At 35.0% G+C, this 23344-nt stretch overlaps 1 protein-coding gene across 7 annotated transcripts in view; it reads left to right on the forward strand.

Moving 5' to 3' along the window:
- The window catches only part of LOC106157133 (kinesin-like protein KIF13A), a 112275-nt gene extending 89321 nt beyond the window's left edge, over positions 1–22954 (forward strand). For 2 of the 7 annotated variants that reach the window (XM_086994310.1, XM_086994312.1), the window contains 22 exons: positions 550–712; positions 952–1125; positions 2351–2497; positions 2758–2919; positions 3395–3565; positions 3950–4101; positions 4481–4613; positions 5135–5378; positions 5778–5904; positions 6209–6264; positions 6405–6523; positions 6946–7176; positions 7484–7582; positions 7920–8072; positions 8412–8489; positions 9580–9630; positions 10993–11107; positions 12092–12319; positions 16032–16135; positions 16767–17754; positions 17945–18163; positions 18954–22954. In XM_086994310.1, coding sequence (XP_086850436.1) covers positions 550–712; positions 952–1125; positions 2351–2497; positions 2758–2919; positions 3395–3565; positions 3950–4101; positions 4481–4613; positions 5135–5378; positions 5778–5904; positions 6209–6264; positions 6405–6523; positions 6946–7176; positions 7484–7582; positions 7920–8072; positions 8412–8489; positions 9580–9630; positions 10993–11107; positions 12092–12319; positions 16032–16135; positions 16767–17754; positions 17945–18163; positions 18954–19180 — 4141 coding nt within the window. In that variant the 3' untranslated portion in view covers positions 19181–22954. Of the gene's footprint in view, positions 1–549; positions 713–951; positions 1126–2350; positions 2498–2757; positions 2920–3394; positions 3566–3949; positions 4102–4480; positions 4614–5134; positions 5379–5777; positions 5905–6208; positions 6265–6404; positions 6524–6945; positions 7177–7483; positions 7583–7919; positions 8073–8411; positions 8490–9579; positions 9631–10992; positions 11108–12091; positions 12320–14315; positions 14430–16031; positions 16136–16766; positions 17755–17944; positions 18164–18953 lie in introns of all 7 variants that reach the window. The other 5 variants (XM_086994314.1, XM_086994311.1, XM_086994315.1 and 2 more) reach the window with 5 other exon arrangements.
- Positions 22955–23344: the final 390 nt, after the last annotated feature.

Here is a 23344-nt window from a genome sequence, read left to right on the forward strand (position 1 = left end):
ATAGTATTGTATTGTAAAGGTATGAAAGCCTTGTGTTGATTGGCTGTTGTGGTTAGAGGAAAGGTATGAAACCCTTGTGTTGATAGGCTATTGTGGGCGAGGAAAGGTATGAAACCCTTGTGTTGATTGGTTGTTGTGGCCAGAGTAAAGGTATGAAACCCTTGTGTTGATTGGTTGTTGTGGGCAGAGAAAAGGCGTGAAACCCTTGTGTTGATTAGTTGTTGCTTGTTTTTGGTGATATTTCAGTATTAACCTCAAAATTTTCATAGAATTAGCATTTTTCAGGATTTGCAGTCTGTGTTTCCTTTAAGGTGCTAGACTTAAAGATGCTTCAGTCTTGAAGCCATAAAATATCAATATTAATTTTGAGATTATTGTTGACTTTTTAAAAAGCCAAATGTAAATTGGCAGGGTAAATGTTTCTTGAAATTCATAGTGGCCTTAATCACAAAGAATACATCATTAATATTTCTTGTCCTCTCTTAATTTGATAACAGAAGTCTCTAAAAACAATATATATATATTATTTTGCTCTTTTATCTCAACCAGGGAGAAGTTATTTAAGCAGAGTTTGACCAAACTCCAAGAAGAAGTGGTCAAGGCCAACTCTTTGGTCAGAGAGGCCAATTTACTGGCCCAAGAAATGTCCAAGAAAACAGAATTCCATGTCACGCTACAAATACCAGCACAAAATTTAAGTCCAAACAGAAAGGTAATCAGTCCTACACTGCTGGGTTCAAAATTTTAGTGTTTTTGAGGATATCTGAGATTCATCCTCCTTCTCATCAACTTTCTTAATTTCTGTTTTGAGTTTACCCTTTTCATAGACATCTTTATGCAATTTTTGATATTGTTCAAACATTACTTTCTCAAATGATATTTTATCTAATAATTCAGAAAGGAAATTTTGTTTGTGAGCCTCCTCAGATGATTTTTTGTCCAATACTTCAGAAAGGAACATTTGTCTGCGAGCCTGCCATCTTGGTGAAGCGTAAGGGAAATGCTAATCAGATCTGGAGCATGGAGAAACTGGAGAACAAACTAATCGACATGAGGGAGTTGTATGAGGACAGAATCACCAAAAATCTCCCACTCTCTGTCAGCGATCCGGTAGTTATACGTTTGGTGTGTGTGCTTAATGCTTTTACTTATTTTTCCTTTTCAAAGCACCCTGGGATTGAAAACATTGTTGGTTTGGATATTTTTTCTTTGATCATATTGTTTATTAGAAAATTTTGATTTGGAAGTAATAAATTAATGTTAAATCTTGTTGGCAAAGGATTACTAACAAAATTGGTGACTGCAAAATTTTTTGCAGAAACAAAAATTCAAAATCAAGCATGCAAAAAATTAATTTTGCAGCCAATTATGTGGATGTCATTTCATTCATATTTTTTTACAACATGCTTTTAATTGTTTTAAATTCTAAACTTTTGAGTGACAGCTATTTCCAGAGTGCTAAGAAGTACATACAGTATATTGTAGCTTATGGTTTATTGATGTTTGTTTTTTTCTTTGGGAAGCAATAGAAATATTTAGTGCTATGTCTGGCCCTTAACATTGTGTGATATATGTATGTACATGTAGTCTTAACATACTAGCTATTATACTTACACTGTATCTATCTAAAAGGCACTAAGTGGTTGTGTAGAGATTTTAGTTCCTCATTTGCTACATGTGTGTCTAGTATAATAATATATTCTTTATGTTGTGACCTAACCTTTCATAAGCTTTTTGGTTCTTGTAAACATCTGCTAGATCTATATCTGAAGTGTATAATGTTAATGGCTGTGTCTGCTTGTGTAGGTATCTGGATAGTTGTCTAAATATTATAACCAAGTCAGCTCCTGTCATCTGGACTTAATTTAAAAATGGCCTTTGTCTGTATATCTTGTGATTAGAATTTCTAACCATAGGAAGTGGTCTAATTCCCCTGTTGTTCCACCTAGACTGGATGTGGTGTCTAACAAAATTTTAGTCTCTCTCTGTTGATGTTGCAGCTTAAACAACTTAATAGATATGCATATATATTTAAAAACATTTAATTTCCAAATTTTTTAATGATAATATTAAAAAGAATTTGAAGGTGGTTTTAAAATATTTGTTTCATGTAAATTCTCAGTCTTGCTCATGTTTGAAATCTTAACATGAACTTTACTTGGTCAGAAGTGTTAGAATGATATTTTTTATTCAGAACTTTTATAACTTCTAGTTATTTTTGAACATTACATTACCTAGTTCTGCCATAAAAAAGACTGTTTCACACTGTCTCTCATTCCTAAAAACATTTCCAGCGTTCATGTATTTATGTTTATTTATTAATCCATTAATTTTGTTGTATTTTCTGCAGGAGGATGGCCCCGTTCCAAGAGGCGATCCTTTCTACGAGTCCCAAGAAAACCACAATCTGATTGGAGTGGCTAATGTCTTCCTGGAGTGTTTGTTTTATGACGTCAAGCTGGACTATCAGGTCCCAATTATAAGCCAGCAAGGAGAGGTGAGTTATATTTTATTTATTTATTTATTGTAAATTGTACAACACAAATTGAGACTTTGCAAATAGCATTTTGTAATTTGAAAATTTTGGGTAAAGCCATTGAGATTGACTTATCAAAATAGAGATTTTGTAAAAAAATTACTAAATTTATTATTGGTGAAAAGTTTTCATCATTTATATTGATATATTTGGTTCATTTTCTTTCATCTGATTTGAACAATAAAAGTTTTGATTTTTTATTAGTCTAAATATTCTTCCAGGTTGCTGGTCGACTTCATGTAGAAATCTCTAGATTATCTGGTGCTATAGCAAATCGTCACACTGACGCCAGCTCAGAGAGCAGCAACGAGAGTAACAGAACGGAGGATGATGAGGACGATCATGTTTTACGTATGGAGCTGGGAGCTCCTATGGTTTGTAAGGTAAATGGAGGCAACGAACGAAGGAAAATTTTCTGAAATTTAGGCTTTTATTGGTCTGCAATTCTCTGTGATAATTTAGTGAAATTTCAATTTTAATGCTACTCTTTATCTGGACTTATGATGGGTCTTCTTCACCATGACTTCTGCTGACCACCGATAGATTGCATATATATATATATATGTAGACAGACTTGCCAATTCTTCACCCATATTCTGTGTGTTATTTAGGTCGGACTGTCCTTGTTTTCAGGTGTATTTTTATTGTAAATAGACGTTAGACAATAGATCTACACATTTTGAGTACTGTCATGTTGGCAACTCCATACAAATATTACAAATTCAAAAATACAGCAATAGAACATTTGCATGTTTTATCCGAGTTATAATCTTCTATCGGGATATAGTTGTCTATAGTCTATAGTCTTGTAATCTTCATAACTTTATTTCATAACTTTATTTTATTTATTTATTTCAGGTTTATATTCATGATGCGAGGGGCATCCCCCCTCATCTCTCCCACTTTGTCTTCTGCCAGTACAACTTTTGGGGACACCCTGAACCCATAGTTGTAGCCCCCATTGTGGACCAGGAAGACAACTCTAACAAGAAGTCGTCTGGAATAACGGTCAAGTTTGACCATGTTAGAGTGAGTAGATACAAAGATGCTGAATAAAATTTAGTATTGCAGAATCTCTACTTTTTCTGCTTTATGTATGTTTTAGTCTGAGGTTGAGAAATTTGATAACTTGAAAATTTGAAGTGAAGTGTCACGTTTGATTTTATTGTAGATATGAGCACATCTTTGGTGAAATTGTAGTAAGAAACTATTTTTAATGTCTAAAAGGATATAAATATATACAAAGTGAATTTGGATAATTGTTGTTACCTTTTATTGCATTCAACGTATTAAAGATTAAGAAGTGATCACAATTTCAACTGAATCAGGTCTCCTTATATTTTAAAAATGATATTAAGCTCTGGGGTCTGGATTGCTTTCTAGTTTACCTACTTTTCTCTTTTTTTATCATAGGAATTTAAAGTAAACGTATCAGATGAGTTTATAGAGCATGCATCTGAGGGGGCGCTGTCCATTGAGGTGTGGGGCCACAGGAGCACTGGGTTCCTAGGTCCATCTCATACACTGGACAGTGTCCAAGCCAAGTACAGGTCACTAGCAGACAGGTGAGATCATGTGGACTTGGTGAAATTTTGATTGGGAATTTTTTATTAAGAAGGGAGGGTTCAGTTTAGGAAATGAAATTTTAATGGGAATTTTCTTAAAGGAGGGTGCTGTTTATGAAATGGAATTCATAAACATTAAAAAAAGTCTTGATTATTTATTCAATTAAAAGGAAAAAAGTGAAAAGTAAAAATGAAAAATAACTTTGATATATAAACCAGAGGAGACAAAAATTAAGAAAGTTATTGAAATAATGAAGAAAAGAATTAAGATAAAAAAGAGCATAAAAATAGGAAAATATACAAAATAAATCCAGTACATGAACCAGAAAGAAACCAATAAAGGCAAAGATTTTCAGAACAATCCCCGTTTATCTCCCAGGTGGGTGGAGCTGGTTCGTAAGCTGGAGATGTGGGTGGAGATTCACGAGCTGAACGAGGAGGGATCATACACGCCAGTAGAGGTGATGCCAAAACCTGAGGTGCTGACTGGAGGGGTGTTCCAACTGAGACAGGTAAGATTATAGAGTATCTGGGGTAGAATACAGGGGTGTGTGGAGGGGGTGTGTATGGGAGGGGGGGGGTGCTCACTGGAAGGGTGTTCCAACTAACTTTACTAAGGCAAGTGAATGGAAGGGATCTCTGGGGTAGAGGGGGGGCAGGGGATGTTCAGGCTGAGACTGGTCAGAGAAATGAGCCTGGGGGTCTAATATCACATATATCAGGCCATACGTACCCATTTTTTTCTGAAAAATTGGACCTTTTTAGTACCCCTATCCCCTCCCTGCTCAAGTTGACCCAACTTGAGAAATGACATCGAACCTAGGTCAATTTTTTTTGGAGTCTTTGGAGTAGAATGCAGATTTAGGCAGGTGGGGGAGAGAGGGACTTCCTTAGGTTCATTGTAAATAATAATAATAATTTGCGAGTTTCAGGTTAACATACAGTTTGTATTTTAACATGTTTTTCTAAATATTTCATAAAAACAATACAAACTGACCTGAAATATTAATATTTTTTCAATTCTCCATCTTAGGGTCAATCGCGGCGAGTCTTAGTCAAAGTACGCCCAGTCCCCGACTCTGGCACCTTGCCAATCATCTGTGAGGCGGTCACTATGATCTCTATGGGTGGAGTGACCGCCAGGTCCAAGCTCCAGAAGGGACTGGACAGTTACCAGGAGGAGGACCTGAAAGTACTGCGAGAGAAGTGGACGCAACTTCTGGACAGGCGGAGAGAGTACCTGGACGAGCAGATTAAGAAGTTGGTTGGGAAGGAAGGTGAGTCTCATGATGATGATGATGATGGTGGTGGTATTTTTTGCAACATTTTATCTCTTTATCTTTAATGTTGAAGCACCCAGGCTGATTATTTATTTATTTATTTTTCCTCCTTCTCAGCCGTGTTCAATGGCACAAACTTAGACCCAGATAATATAAAGTAGGACTCAAGGTGAATCCATATTTAATTTTAAAGCACCTAGGTTGATGACCTGAGTATCCTTCATGGTGAACAGTTTCAAGATCTAACATTGATGTTTTTATGTTTAATGTTTATAGTTTAATTTTTATGACAAATTATCAATTTTATTTTCTACTAAAAATGATAGTTTTTACCTAGTGCACAATAGGTTCAAATGTTTTTATACTTCACTCAGAATTACCCATTTTATACTGCAGATAAAAGTGATGCAGATAATGAGAGAGAGCAGAACCTGTTAAACCAGTGGCAGGCTCTGACAGAGGAGAGGGGAACTGTTCTGGTTCCTGAACCTGGCAGTGGCATTCCTGGGGCTCCACTGGACTGGTAAGTATTGGGGGTGGGTGTGGGGGTAGTAAGGTATTGGGGAAGGGGGGTGAGAAGAACAAGGTTGAGAATAGTAGTGTTGAGAGGGAAAAAGAGGGAGTAATGCTGGCATCTAAATTTGACACTGTTGTTTTAGGATTCCCCTGTAAGAGGTCAAAGGCAGCTACACTGAAGTAAACTAGACCATAAACTGCGGAAATAATAATAATGTTAGCTAAAGCTTGGGTAGAACTAGCTATGTAACTTGTCATAAGAGGAAAATGACAACAGTTCTTTATTCTGTTCTCCTTTCTTGTTTTTCTAGGACCCCACCTTGGGGCATGGAGAACCATATACCTGTGATATTTCTGGACCTGAATGGTGAGTTTTGTAGTGCTAAAACTTAGTTCTTAGTCTCCAGTAATTGAACCACTCTTGTAATAGACAAATTACTAGGCTAGAGTATTTATCTATGTATATTTGATATTCTATTTATTTTCTATTCCCCCCCCCCACTATAGCTGAGGACATGACCATGCCAGAGCAGGGGATCCACGCCGCTGGCGTCAACTCCATCCTACCCAAGGAGTTTGACTCCAAGTTCTTTGAACTGCCAATACTGAAAGCACTGGACAAGGATGTATGGTTTATTTATTTATTTATTCCTTATGAAAAAGTCCTTTAGGATCCTGTAATATCCTATAGGAGCTCATAGAAAAATGGGCCAGTTTTCTATAGGCTCCTATAGAATCTTATAGAATCCTGTAGGACTTTTTCGGAAGGGTTTATTTATTTATTTATTTTTTTATTGATCTTGTATTTTCAACTCATTTTTAATGTAACAGAAGAGTTGTTTTTTTATTCTGCCTGATTTTAATTTAAAGATTTGAGCATCACTTTAATAACTATGGTAGCACACTGAAATAGGGAATGCATGAATGTGAACAGGTAACACATTTATTTCTATAAAAAAGTTGAATTGTAACTGGCATATGCAACTAATATATAGATCTCGATTAAGGTAAAGTATTATGATTTCCTCTGTTGTCATTGTAATTACAGGTTGGTGCCATTGCATCTTGGGATTCCTCCATTCACGAATCTGTTCATCTTAATCGGGTCACCCCTGACAACGAACTGGTGTACCTTATCGTCAAGGTTGTAGTTCGCCTAAGTCACCCAGCACCAATAGATATAATTCTACGCAAAAGGATATGCGTCAGTGTATATAAGAGACAGAGTCTTACCAATAAACTGAAGAAAAAGATAGGGGGGATCAATTATTTTAAAGGGGTAAGGTTTATGATGGTAAAAAGGTTTAAGTATAGCACGTCAGTTTGTTGTTTTTAGTAACATAAGATTTTTATGTTGTTATGAAATATTTTGAAAAATTCACTGTTTAAAAAAAGTTAACATTTGACCAGTAGTGTGAAAGAGCTAAAAAGAAAATGCAATATAAATTAGCATTTCGATATATTGTCAAATGGAGCAACGTGTGACATAAATCTTAATTATACAATATAAACTTGGCATCTATAGGGAAATGTAATTTGTAGATGAAGTAAAAATTAAGCTTTAATAGATAATTAATTAATTACAGCACGAGACAATGCAGCGTATCTTGACGGCGGCACACATGAAAGAGGACAACCTCTACAGCTCTTGTATCACCTTTGAAGTTGTCTCCAATATACCAAAGGTAGGGGGTACTGATTTCAAGACAAGCTATAGATTCTAAAATGCATGCCTGGTTTTGATTTCACTGTAAACAGTTTAATTGTGGGTAAAGGCAAACAAATTTTTTGTAGCTGTCTATGAGAAGTTGCTCTAGCATATAGCATATTTGAAAAAGAAAAGACAGTGATTGTAAGCCTAATTTTGTTTATATGTTTTTATATGTAGCTGATTTGAGCACCCGATTCCTTAATGCTCTGTTATACCATTTCTTTCTAAATTTGGCAAATATCTGTTTCTTGCAAAGAAAGAAAATAAATTGGTAATTTTGTCTAACACCATTTATTTATTTGTCTTCTCAGGCGTCAGAAGAGCTAGAAGACAGAGAAACCCTGGCACAGATGGCTGCCTCTCAAAATGAGTCTGGGATGCCAGACGGAGAGTCCTATATCGAGAAATATATCAAGGGCGTGTCAGCAGTGGAAAGTATACTGCTGCTAGACAAGTTAAGACAGGTCAGTATCTTGAAGAAATTGCTCACAACTGAATTGACTGCAGAGAAAAGCAATCGCATTGACATCGCCAGCTGTCTTATTTGTTATAAGTTCTTTTTTGTTTTAGTTATTTTCAGAGAAGTAATCTGTTTTTGAGAAATATTGTGGATTACGTTACTTAGTATGTAATTTTTCTACCAAAATATTCTTCAAATTTTTACTTTTCTTAGCAGCTCTAAACAGGTTATGATATATAAAATTTGTATATTTTTAAAATATTTTAATGTTTGTTTTACCTCTTGTGAAAAGTAATCAATTTAAAAAATGGCATTTTATTTTTTATTTTTTTGTAATAAACAGGAAGTGGCTGTGAAGGAACTGCTCTCGGCAGAAGGACGATCTCTGAAGAAGACATCAAGTGTACCTAATATACAAGCTGTAAGTTTTCTTTTATTATCACTTACATTAATAAGTCTTCAAAATAATCTCTTTTTTATTTATTTATTTATTTATTCAGCTTTTATGTGAAGTATTCAGTTGAAAACTGCATGGCCTCACTTTATATGTGCAACTTGTTTTTCTATAGGCTGTGCACCTTTAATGCAAAGTATTAGTATTATGTGTTGTACTCTTAATTCTTATTTATTTATTTATCTTTTGATATTTATTTAGTACAGTAGTCATCTACAGAGCTGTCCATCTTGATAATTTTTAATTAATGGCACTTTTTATCTTTGCTTGTTAGTATGAATGTGTTTAGATTTTTATGAAGTATCATTCTGTATTATTTATGCATATTTTTTTCTATTTGAAAAAATTCTCTGCAATTTCCATCATTTTCTTTGCATCAAGTTTGTACATTCCTGTAAAATGTTCAACAATCCATATAGTAAAATGTGTTCCCCAAGATCTCCTTGACCACTGAAATTTTTACAGTAAAAACCTTGAAAATTCTGTCTCTTGAATTTATATTTTAAAAGTGTGTCAATCTGTTTTGGCATGGCCAAACTAAGTGACACACTTTTTAAAATTAACGATAGGCCCATGTTCAATGTGAAAAAATTATATCAACCGAGAAATGTCTTCTGACAAAATTTTCAGGACTGACTACAATTTTGAGTTTTTTACTGTATCTCTAACTATCTGGTTGGTTGGTCTGTATCATTTTTGCAGTACCAAAACCTACAGGGTGGTCCATAAAAATGACCTATTTTACTTTCAGTCTTAATTTAAAGTAGGTCATTTTTATGGACCACCCTGTATTTCTTTACTCCTTTTTATGATATTGCATGTTTCAGTATTATATTCTGACGTTTTTAGATTCCTATTATGTAATACCTCCCTCCAAGTGTACAGTACATTATATTGTAAATGTATTGCCTCACAAGTATTGTGTACCTTAGTTTTAACCTAAAAATTGTATTATTTTATTGCCCCTCCTTTCTGTCTCCTCCCCCCCCACCCCCACTTGCAATGTAGTATTGACTCTTTAAGTGTGTATTGTTGTTTGTTTGCTTGACTAATGTAGGCCTTGAGAATGGACATGTCTCCCCACCTCAGTTCACCTTTGGACAACCAGGTATGTGACCCAAGCTGCGTTCACACCAGAATCAACTTAAACATGAGCAGGACTAAATGATATCACCATAGGATAAGAACTGCCTATTGTATAATTGACTTTAAATGAGCAATCAGGGCCATTGCTATAAAACCTCTGTATGTTTACAATTCTTAGCTATTTCTTTTCTTTGAAACACCTTCCACTAATTTAAATCAGTAAGAGGCTATTTCGAAATTTCAAAGCCATTGTTTTGTAAACCTACTTGGATAAAGTAAGGCAATGTTAAGCGAGAAAATACCTTCAGGTTTTGTCAGTTGGTCAGTTTCAGGTCTAAGTTGATTCAGATGTGATCACAGCCATTTGATATTTGTTTATTGGATGTAGCATGATAGTGTATTTGTTACAGATAGTTAACCACACACATATGCATGTAAGAACATGCACGCAGGCATGTTTGAACACACATCTTACATGCACATTTCAGGGGCGGATTCAGGGCGTCTTCTGGATCTTCCGGAAGATGGTCAGATTTTCAAGTTTACATTCATGGGTATCTAATTTTTTCTGTCGGAAGACAGTCAAAAATGAAGAACGGAGAAACAAAGATAATTTGGAAGACTGCCAGAAAATATCTCTGAATCCGCTCCTGCATTTGCTTCTGTTGAATGACTTACATTATATACATTTATACACAAATACGTATATGTATTACACACAATTAAGATGCGCATGCATGCACCCACTTGTACTCAGACTCATTTTGCTTTCACTGTTTTAAGATACAGAATATCATACAATCAAGGCTTAATGATTAATAATTTATCTGAGTGTTAAAGTATTTGATTTTGCAACTGATTCATTTGTTTTCATAATTGCATTTTCATTTGATAATTTATAGATATTTTATTATTTATTTTGTTGTGGCTTTAATTGTTTACAAGTTCTCTGCTTTATTTGCATTTGGAAAGAAAGGGGCTTGTTTCCTGGTTATAGTGTGTCTTTTTAACTTATTTTCTGAAAGCATGGCCACATCAGGCTCTTGCTTAAACCAAAAAGAACTCTACAAATTAACTGAAAAATTCACCTACTAGTAACAATATGGAAGAGTAATATTTGTTATTTTCTGAAGTGAGGTTTGAAAACGAGTGTACTGTCAAAGATAACGAAAGAATTATTTCTGTATGTATAATACTGAATCTGGCTTATGTTAAAATGGAGATGAGTTTTAATGCCATGTTGTGTATTTCTTTGTTGGTACCTGTCAAAGTGCACTGGTAAAAACTGAATAGCCTAAGTATACAGACCAATATTTAAAAAAAGGCTTTTAAGCAATGACCATGACCAATGAAGTCAATTACAAATTTCTTTTTTTATCTCCAGCTGCGGGCAGAGAGTATACAAGATGTCTCTCAGCTGTCAATGACCTCTGGTGGCAAGAAGGACACACTACGGGAGAGCAAGAGCATGGGAGCTGCCTTTGGATTGGGAAACTTAGGTAGGCAGACCTTTTTCCAGTTGCTCTAGGTAGAATTTTGGTAAAAAATTGGAGAGGTTAGGGTTGTGGCAATTCCAAGGACAATCTGAATATAATATTATCCAGCCCTACTGATATCTGGTCCTACAGACAGGATAATTGATACCTTTCTTTTGTGAGAGGTTTTGTCTATACTGACAACTTAACTTGCATGTTTTATTGAAATTTGAGAAAAGAAGACTTTTAGTAAAAAGATGGCCACATTCAAATATTTTCTATAGGACAGTGTATATCTTATGGGTTGAGCAAAGAAATATTTTTTTGAAATTGTTAAAGTATAAAGTGTGGCTAACATTCAGCAGGGGTAAATTTTGCATAAATATGAAAAGATGAGACAAAGAAGAAGGAGTAATGACATTTCCATCAAATTATCATCAACTGTTTTTTTTTTCTATTTAATTATTTTCACATATGGTTATACTTATACACGAAAAAATGAAACCCTTTAGTTTGCTAACTGCACTGAAAGCTGATATGTGTTTGCACATTGTACTAGAACTGTCTTTAAATTGATGTATGTTATACATGTAGAACACAAAATTACTTTGAGGGAAGCATGAGGGAGTTTGGGGAGGATGATAAACATGCCGCTTTTGTGCTGGCTTTGCCTTGGTGACCTTTGACCTTGGTGGCCTTGGCTTGGTAACCTTTGACCTAGATTTTGTTTAGTTTTACGAAAAAAGCTATCCTGATGCTACAGTAAAGCTGAAAATGTCGCCTTTCTCACTCTATATTTATTTTTTTCAATTCCTTACATGCATGAGAAAAGGGGACCGTTTAAGGCCTTGCTGTAGACACACAGGTTGCCCTTGGTCTTGACCTTGACCTAGATTTTGAATGCTAGAGAAATTGACATGTGCTTGAATCCTTAGTTAATCTTTGACCTAGATTTTTGACTGCAGCAGGAATTGGTACCACTAACAATGTGCTTGATTCTTTTTACAGCTCGCCCTACTTCCTTGGATTTAGGTCTCAATTTTGTGGGTTTGACCGACTCGCATGAGCACACCACTAACCCTCTGAAGAGGGACCCCGCACGTCTCATGCGCATGTACGCGCCTAAGCCCTATAAGGGGTTTGATTTTGCCAAACCTAAACTGCGTCGCAGTCTGAGCGGCGGGGACCCCTGTGGGTTGGGGCCGGCGTCGCAAGGTGGTTCAGAGGGTCCATGCCGTACGTTCAGTCTCTTCTCGTATTTTGGTAGTACATCTCTCTTTCTTCCTATGTGCATGCATTCACGATTTTTTCTACGTACGCAGTCACTGTCAGCACGCCCATTTTGCTCCATGTTGTTGCATTATGTCTGCATTCTACAAGTATTTGCATGTTTTCGTGTAATTTGTATGCGTTTCCAGCTCAGCTTTTTATCAGACTTGTTGTTTACACTACGGCCTCAGCAGTTATGCTTAGTTTATTTCCTTGATTGCCCCATTATTTGTATCGTAAATGGAATGGCATTATGGGTAGCTAATATTGGGATTACTTCAAATTCAATATTTTAGTGAACTTGCAAAAGTTACTTGTTTCTTTGCCGAAAATATCTTTTACGTTTAAATTAGTATGTTCTACACATTCACTTATATATCCATATTGTACCTTGGATAAAATATTTAGATTATTAATTTAGGTAATATTGGATATCTGGTTCATGATTTTAATAAATTTAATCAGTCTTGGAAGGTGGTCAATAGTAAAGGGTCATTGTATCCACAAACCATATCGGATTTCTTTTGTCCTAAGCAAAGAGCGGTGCTGCAAGTAAATTACTTGACTCCAAGGTAGAGTTTTGAAAATCAAAGCATTTGCTTTATTTTTTTTATTGCCTTAAATACAGACATAAAGGATTTGTGTCATCTATTGATAAAAACTGGTTTTTAAAACATAAATACAACCATATGGACATACCAACATTTTTCCGATTTCCAAAAGGTTGTGATATTTCCACAGAATTTTTGAACCTAGAGATCAGTAGAAAAGGACTAGGTTTTCCCTATTGTATTTTAACAGAGTATTAAAACATTCAGTTAGTTATCAAAACAAAGGAAACAAAAAACTAATATTCACTGCACAAGTCATATACAAAAACTGTGGTCAATAAAAGCAACAATTTTTTTGCACCAAAGATATACCACCTTATTGCTTATGAGTAAAACAAACAGAAATTTCAGAAAGTTCCAAGAAACTTTCAGCAAAATGGCATAAAAAAAACAGTGACAAGAGTTTCATTATTTTATAAAGAGCTATGATATTAAATTGCATACCTTGTATTCTCACTTGCAAACCCAATTGAAAAAAAAAGACATTCTTCCTTGGTCAATGATTTTCTGTCAGAAACTCTGACTTTTTTTATTTTTTAGAAAACATGTTAAGGGTCTCAAAGTGTTTCATAAACAGTGACAATTTTTTTATGCTGTAGGAGTAAAAAATATGAGTACATGCACATAGGTTTAGGTGTCACACTTCCTGTTTCACCTTCGTCTTTGAACCTCAAAGCGTGGAAAGATTTCTTCACAATGGGGAAAGATGAAGGAAGAAATTTGCCAAATGCTTCTTTAGAGTGCCTCACTTGCACAACCTACAAGAGGGTGGAATAAGGGACCATTCATATGAAAAATCTATTTTCTAAAAATCTATTTTCTATTTGTGGTATCTTGTGATCACGGTCTGTGCCCTGAATACCCCGCAGCATATTTACTGGCAGCGCGAGCCAGTTACTTCCAAAGCTGTAATTAATTCTCGGCTGCGCTCGGAGTGATCACAAGATACCGCAAATAGAAAATAGATTTTTAGAAAATAGATTTTTCGTATGAACGGTCCCTAAGAGTTTCGAGCATTTGGGACAATTTCATTACATGTGGGTTTTATTGTTTTACCTTGGTGTTTTCTGTCATGATGATTTCAGTTTTTCTCTTATGTACACTTTTTTTTTCAGTCAAAATTATGATCTCATAGGTTCCTATGAAGATAAATGCGAGCTTGTAAATTTCAGTATCTTTAAAAACTTTTCTGTAGCTAAAATTATGTTGTACAGTATCTTACACTATGTTGCATGTTGTGTGTGTTTTTGTCTCGTGGTTTTGACATTATTGTTTACAATTATTAATTATTTGACTTTGTATTTTTGTGTGTTATTTTATTTTCTTATAGTTATGACATTTTTTGTTGGTAGGTTATATGTCTAGGTCCTGCATAAATCTGTACAGGCCGAGTTATGTGACAAATTCTATAACGTTGGTCTCTAGAGCCAAAGGGAAGGAAAATAGGTTTAGTTTCACACCAACAAGTATGGAAATACGAGAATACCCATATTTGACACTCTGCCTAAAAATGCCCATTCATGGTGGTTTTCCTTTCATGTAGTTATCCAAATAATGTGAATATGACAGTGAAACAATAAAGTATGCAAGTTATAAATTAATTCTTTAACTTTTTCAGAAGCTTATGGACAAAAATATTTAATATTATAATAATAGTGGGTATTTGTTTTTGGAAAAATTTATTATATAATTTTAGAGGGAATAGCAGAATTTAAGTATGTGTATAGTGAAATAAAAGGGAAACCACCATTGCTTGTACTAATGTTCATACAAAAAATTCTGTGAAAATAAAAATGATTCAGATTTTTTAACAGAAAAGACAAAATGAGTATGAGTATTGAAAAATAATTTTAAAGTTGTGCTGTTTATTGAAAATGTTGATTTTTTTCAAGCTGCATATTTTTTTTTTTTTTTTGAAAAAAATGGGAATTATTTTACAATTTACTCAATTACAACAGAATAACAATGATTCAGATTATTTAACAGCCAACAGTATTTCATGAAATTTGATCATTTATAAATATTTAAAATGCTCTGACAAAATATGAAAGGAAAATATGAATATAAATATTAAGTAAAAAAAAATTAAACTTGTGCTATTTATTGAAAATGTTGATTCTTTGAAAGCTGCTTATCGAAAAATGGGAATTAATTAACAATTTACTCAATTACAACAGAATTCACTCCAAATCTCTCTTAAAATGTATTTGATACCAAATTCATCCTCAAATCCAGTTTACATATCCATAGACTAATTCAGGATAAATAATTATCTGTGCAGTATTTTCCCACAGCCTGCTGAAGATATATATATATATCAAATGGTAAAAACTTGAAAATTTAGTCGGTATTGAAAATTTTTCATTTTGAAAATTTTATCAAACTTTAAAAAAAATGGGCCTCTCATTAATTTTCAAAAGTTGGTCACCCAATATGGCTGTGTCAAAGCCAAGCATTTTAAAATATTTATTAATTTTTAAGTGACAAAATGTTCAGGTTTTTACCATATCAGTTAAGATGAATTTGTTATTTGTAGGGGCAGACTTGGATTTTCATTTGGGAAATAATGATGAGTTTATCCTTTTCATCCTTTAAAACTTATTCAAGATGTAATGCAAAATTAACTATTTGAAATTGGATTTTCTTTGAGAACCTTTCAATGTGAACAGCTGAGTCTCCCCCTAAATTGATTGTTACGTCATTAGAATATGCATTTGTACTGCATGCTAGCTGCTGTTGCTGCAACTTGCTTTCTCAGCACATATTGATACATATTCCCATGAGGATTTGTTTTAAATTTTAAATACAGTTATGGACAATTTTTAAAGCAAGTTTTAAGTACATATGGGCCGCAGTGTCTAGTGCATTGATGGTAATATAAAAATCGATACTAATATGTACCATAATGGCAGAATAATGTCTGTGAAAGCTATGTCTCTTATTATGAAGACATCTCTGTAACATCGCTGGCTTAAAGCAGGAGGAAATTAAATAACAACCACAGACAGCAAATGTCTCTAAGCCAGATTAAATCCACGTTTTATTCATCCTTCCATCTCTCTTTCTAGCCCTGCCAAAGTTCACCAGTCCTACCACAGCTAAACCAGTGAAGCCTATGAGAACTTTGATGGAGGAGCAACAACTCAAGAAACCTCTCCTCAACGGAGATGATGTATGTGCTAGATTATTCCGTAGATGTCTATAAGTAGTGGCTAATATATTAATATGATCAATTCTGCAAGCAGAGGATTGGGAAGGTGAAAAACCAGGCTTGGCTCTGAAAAAAATGCCATTTCGTCTGTAAAAGGCCCACTCTGTATATAAAGATTACTTCTATGTTCTATTTAATTTCCCAAATTGGTCAACCAGAAGGGATGAAAAGGGGGTCAAAGGTTCACTTCTTCAGGAAAAGAATCCCCTCCCCTTTTAAATTGCTGTCTACAGACCTATAATTCTAGAGGAAGAAAAGGGAATTTGTGGACAACCTGATGTGCAATTTCTTGTTATCTCAAAATATCTGCTTTGAAAATGAAATGATTTTATTAACCACCTAACTTCTATGTACAATCTATTGACGTATGTATATTCTTTTTCCTTCAATGTCTATAGGGAGTCCTTTGAAAATTGATTAAGGCCTTTTATAAATCACCAATTTTTATATGGGCTCTCTTAACCTTATCAGCCACTCTCCCCAATTCTCAGTAACCTTATATGTTAAATAAGTAGAGTTTAAAAATGTAATCTGCAAGATTAACATATTCCTGTAGTATTTGATCTCCATGTTCTAATTGTTTCCTTGTTAGTCTGATGAAGAAGAACTAGCAACACGCCTGTCCCCTGATCGTCCAAAGCCACCAAACCATCGTGGTGCCAGCGTGAGCAGTGATGAATTCCAAGATTTTGAGTCGTACAAAGCACCACATTCTGACAAAGATGGAGTAAAACCGAGCTCGGCTCAGAACAGTCCGCCAAAAGATGGCATTGGTATCAGTCACTCCAACACTGGTGACAGCATCTCTGAACTTCAAGTGAAAACGCTCACTCCAAGTATGACGTCGAGTGGTTACGGCTCACAAGCTGTGTCGACCCATACTCTCTCCTCTGCCTCGGAGGATTCCACCAGTCTACAGAGCATTGAGGATTCCGAGGCCGATAAACACAAGCATGATATCGTGGAAGAGAAACAAAAGAGCACCAGTGACGAGGATGATGAAGAGGTGCAAAGCATCAAAACTGTAACTGAGAACAAAGCAAATGACACAAAAATAGCTGGTGAAGTGCCAGGACCAGTTGCTATGGAAACCACAGATTTGACCAATGAGGAAGCAGACAGTCCTGACGATGAGGCAACTCCAAGGGTAGCACAGGAAGCTTCCACTGAAAACAAGACTAAAGAATTATCATCCACTGAAACGGAGGAGGCAAAAATGGTGCATGCAAAGTCATTGGACAGTATTGAAAAGCCGTCAGACTCGAAAACGAGTGAAATTGAGGCATTATCAATGCCCCCTGTGAATTCCCTGAAAGACCAAACCTTTATGTCTCCCCAACCGGACAGTCGTCTGACGAGGTCTTTCCCAAACCTCCCGGACAGTAGCTTCGACACAACATCCGAGGATCCTCCTGATTACGACCCCTACAGCGAGGAAGCCATGGAACAGCTAGAGAGATTGGGCGACCTGGACTTTGCTATGCTGGCCACATCTAGTGGTGATGGCATGAGGAAGTCACACAGCGCTGATGCTGCAGCTGGAGACCGGTCGAGTATGAGTATGGATGATGACAACTCAGGTGGGATTTTTTTTTCTGTAAAATATTGCAAATCTAGGAATTATTTTTGATGTTATGAGATACTTAATTCTCAATTTGTATATTATACTCATATTCCATTTTTTTAATCCCGATAACATGTCCATATGAAAGACAAAGCAGATAGCAAAGAAGAATATATTTAATCTTTAATCTTTTTTTTTTTTTACAGATGATACTGATGATGCCATGAGTCTTTGCTCATTTGGTGGAAGTCGTGCAGACCTGAGTCGAATTGGACACGGTCCAGTGCCATCTTGGATTCAGCCAGGCGAGCCTGTCATTGTGACCTCCTCACGGGGGCCATCTAAGCTGGGCACAGTGAGATTTGTGGGGCCAACAGAATTTGCTCAAGGGCCATGGGTGGGTGTGGAATTGGATGCAGCAGAAGGTACGTTGGAGTGCTGTTTGTATTTTTTAAAACTTGTTTGAAAAAGAAAAAGTTAATTGTAATATATTGCTTATTTATTTATCTGTCACCAGGTAATTTGAAACTCACCAAGTTTTTAGACTATCATAAGTCCGGCTCATATATATTTATGTACATTAATGCCATGTTGGTTCACGCAAACCGTTCTGTTACTTAGAGAGCAATGCTGAGAGAGAGAACAACACAACCACACAAATCTCAGTTAATCCTTTATTCACTTCATTCACTTTTTATACAGTATTCCATAATTTGTGTTATAAAGCTTGTTTGCAGCACATAAACAAATACCTCTATGTCATCTATCCTGACAAGAGCAATTTCCCATAGCATTTTCATTACCTTTCTGATTCTGCTGATTCTTAAACTTAAACACAGATGTGCTGGACACTTATATATTTTCTCTTACAAAAACAATTACCTAAATTGTCTTAACCTTTCCACGCAGCCCATCAACAGGAAAAGCACTCAGAAACAACAGCATGGGGACAATGAGATTTCTCCTGCTGGACTCAAATTACCTTATTGCAACAAAAACAATTTCCTAAAATGTTGTAACCTTTCTGCTCTTCCAAAGGTTGCACGTCACATCATCATCATCACATAAGCAGTTAGATAGAACAGCACAGGGACAATAAGATTTATCCTTCATCACTCAAATTACTTTAATTACATTACAGTTTTAGTAATAAAGTAAAATTTGTCTGTTAATAATTTAAAAAAAAATGTTATGAAACAATTCACCTCTTTTCAGGTAAAAATGATGGCGCCGTGAAAGGAGTCCGCTACTTCCGCTGCATGAAGAAACACGGCATATTTGTCCGCCACGAGAAACTGATCTGGGACAAAAAAAGGAAAGGCGGGCCAATGAAAGGTGCCGGACACCCTCATAGAAGGAGTTTTCCAAATTTCCCAGTTACTTCTCCCCCTGGTGGCAGTTTTATGAAACCTACGGCTGCCAGCTCTGCCAAGAAAAAATGAAGGAAAAAAATAAAAGATGACTTACCATGATTTTGCTCTTTTCTACTTATAACCTTTGCTTATTTACATATCTCCTGGAGTTCACAGCTGATGTCTTATTAACAATTTACAGCAGTGAATGCTTATGGAACAAAACCATAGATGGCAGGACTGATCAAGACAATATTTTGGTTGTATCAATAGCTTAGAAGAATTTCCTTGAAAACAGATTTCAAATGTGCAGTATGACTTTATGTGGTGGGTAAGGTGCCAGGTTGGAAGATCCACCTACCCACCCTCCTTGGATCTACTAATGAACAGAAACATTAAAAGGTCACATATTAAAGGAGTCGAAGGAAGGCCCAGCATCTGCTACTAAAATTCAGAATTTTCTAGTAGGTGGTCTCCTTCAAATGTTACTCACTCTCCAGCAGAAAAGACTCTTAAAGAAAAGCAAAGGATGCTATTCACAGCTTTATCAGCCAAGTTTTTTTTCTCCTAGCAGTGTATCAGTGCTACCAAGTCTTGAAAACCATGTTAATCTGGCTCATTTCAATATTTATAGATTCTGTTACAAGTCCAGATTCATGATTTAAGTGTACTGGAAACCTTCACTGTCTTTTTGGTCTGCTCTTAGGTCCACAGGCAATTTTTACAATTAGAGCTTCCTCTTGTGTTAGTTGTGATTGTTGCTATTCATTTGTTGTGAGGTTAGTGTATCTCATTGTGTTAGTTGTGACAGTAGAGTATCCCATTGTGTTAGTGGTGACATAAGAACTCATTGTGTTAGTTGTGACAGTAGGCCATCTCATAGTGTAAATGGTGACAGTAAAACATCCCATTGTGTTAGTTATGACAGTTAAACACTTTAATAGGCAAAGTATAAACATCATTGTTTATTGCAATAATACAAGTGCTTGGTATTTTGATGCCTCAATGTATATACCTTACTTGTCAGGTGATTGTTTCTGTTTTTAAATGATATCAAAAAACTTGATGATACTTTTCCTTTCCTCGGCACGAAGAGCCGTCTTTATCAGCATGATAGCATGAGCAATGGCAATTGAATAATTGGGTCAAAGAAACCGGGTCATATTAACTACATCATATGGAAGGAACCGTTTCGATAAGCATAAATGATGACTTTCTGTTTTGACAGGATATAAGGTATAACAGATGGTGTCATAGAGATTAAAAAGATACACTGATTTCTGAGTACTGTAAGAAAGGTTTAAGGTGTGAAATGTGGGTTTTTGATTTCAGTTGTCAAAAATGTAACCATCTTACAATGCACATGTGCCTAACAGGTGTGCAACATGCTAGATACGGAAACTCTTTCATCTTGGGATAAAGGAAAAATTGTGACTCTTTCATCTTGGGATAAAAGAAAAAAAATTAGACTTTCATCTTAGGATAAAGGAGAAATTGTGACTCTTTTATCTTGGGACAAAGGAACAATTTTAACTCTTTGATCTTGGGATAAAGGAAAATTGAGAATTTCATCTTGGGATAAAGGAAAAATTGAAACTCTGGGATAAAGGGAAATATATAATTTGGTACTTACACAGTTGACTGCAAGAAACTTTTTCTTATGTACCTAACAAATCTATGTTTAGACAAATGTCATTAATTGTGTTCTTATAAAATGAGTATGTAATTACCGTAGCAAGGTGGCACTTTTTACATGTTATCCCATAAAGCACATGACATGATGGATGAAGATGAAATATTTTATGTGAATTATATGTTATTGATAATATTCTTATTCTGTAACTGGAATTGTGGAAACTTTTTCTTTTTGTCAGTCCAGTAAAAGAATGAGATATTAATAATTACATAACTACATTTTTTCAGCTCGATATATTATTACCTTGAGAAAATTGTGATTGTTTATTTTTTATTGATCATTTTAATAATTTAATTATTTATTTAATTAATTGTTTTTATTTAATTATTATTTTATTGCTTAAATATTCAAACTGTGATCTAACAATTGAAATGTGCAAACGAACATGAAGTATGATTTCAGGCACAATGACACAATTCTTATCCAAAATTGAGGTTCCTCTTTAGTACCCCAACCCAGTGGCATTATATTAATTTCATTCCATTATTATTACATTATTATACAGTTTTCGTTGAAGTCTTCTTGAGTATTATCTTGCATTTGATGATTTGTCCACTTTCTGTCTTCTTTATGGTTTCCTCATTAAGCAGTCACAGAGTGTTTTCATGAATTTGTTGGCCCTGACCTGACCAGTGGCGCCACCTATCTATTAATTCTACAAACCACTGGCACTGCTTGTTGTCTGCTGCATATTTATATATTTATTTTTTTTTTTTTTCAAAATGTGTTTTTGTGGTTGTGATATTTCTGGAAAAAAAATATGCCCAAGATGAAGCTTTGATTCAGACGTGCATTGTCTGAATTTTGTTGATCCCTTGAGCATTAAAGTTGAAGCTGTAAATAATAGAAAAAAATAAAAGAGTCTGCATTGAACCCAATAAAGTTGTATTGACAACACCAGGAAGTAATGACCACAAGTACAGTATGGATATGTTATGATAGAGAGCAGTTTTTTTTAAAGGTGACATTAAATGTTGTTGATAGAAATGTTTAACATTGTGATATGATAGAAATGCTTGTGACGTTGTTTAAGCTGCTGCTTTGCAGGGATATAGTGTACCTATTATTTGCAGTACTACATTGTATATAAAAAATGGACAACATATCCGAACATAAAGAGATACAAGACACTGAAACTGTATAAGGTCGTACATTCTGAAACTTGTTAAGAAAAGTTCAATTTTTTGTCACAAAAAAAAGTAAAATCTGTGCTGCAAGTCTTGGAAATTTTGAAAAGCAGTTTATTTCTGCCAACTGCCTTTAGTTTCCATTGATGTATAGTTTATACTTTGTTGATATGTATCATAGGATCTGAGGAATACGGTTTGATTCTCGTTTAGTGTTGATGATGTGTAAGACTGTTGAAAATAAAATAAGTCTCTGGTCTGGTTCCCATCAGGACAAACTGAGACCAGAAATAAACAAATTGATGCATTCACATCAGGACTAAAATAGATCAGTTGGCACCAACAGACATTGCTACACAAAAGAGCCCAAAATTTGATGTGTACTTTTTACCCTATTGATAATTAGTAAAAAGTCAATAAAAGGAAATGTTTTATGTCAGGATGAAGATTTGGCCAATGTTACAGTGACATGCTTATGTACTAAATTTGAGTGGACTCTTACGCGTTTATATTGAAGAGAAGTAGACTATATTTTTGTTCTGAAAGTCAAGTCCAATTGTGGGGCTTCAGCACCTTTGTGAAACCAGTAAGAATCCTATAACACTTGTCAGTATAGAAATAATCACAGTTGGTTTTACATATGTTCTAGTATTTAACACAGATATTTGGCTATATAATAGGTGCCAGCTGACAAAGTCTGAAAATTTTAAAAGCAGTTCATGACAGATTGCCCAAAATGGGAAATCAAGATTTATGGACTTGATAGTTTTATATGTGGTGATGTCATTTAGTCAAGATCTGGTCTAAGTTAGTCATGGTGTGAATGCAGCCATGGTCAACAGGTGAATGTTTATAAAGGGTGGAGGATGGGGTTTACAAAGAGCTGCAAGCTTTGTTCATGTTTCTTGTTATATGTGATTTTTTTACTACGTGTATATTGTGGTAGTGCAATTACTACATATGTTGTTATTATTATTATTGATTATTATCAGGACATTTATTTGTACCCAAAGCATGGAATGTATACGTGTTTCGGCAATATTTACCAATTCTTTTTTTAGATATATTCAGGTAGCACAAGTTGAAGCTGTGACTTACACGTTGCACTGCCTTTTGCCGTTGTGCATCTTTCAGCAAACACGACGCTTGCCTAAAATGTGCCGTTTTCAGTAGTTTAGTGGCAGTTTTGCGTTTACATGACAGATTTTATGTACAGTGTATGACCATCGTGTTTAGCCCAATTTTGACCTAAATAATATTTATGACCTAATTAATATTTATATACAATAACTGATAAACATAGGTCACATACGTGCAGTGGTCTTATTGAATATGGACAAAATGTGGATGTATTGCCGATTTAAGAATTAGTGGCAATTTATTTGATTATTTATTCAACGCTTTTCATTCCATCTTAGCATTGCAGCTTTT

The sequence above is a fragment of the Lingula anatina genome, chromosome 8 (genome assembly GCF_051362555.1).
Source record: "Lingula anatina isolate TDL-2025a chromosome 8, LinAna3.0, whole genome shotgun sequence".
In the NCBI taxonomy this organism is placed as follows: Eukaryota; Metazoa; Brachiopoda; class Lingulata; order Lingulida; family Lingulidae; genus Lingula; species Lingula anatina.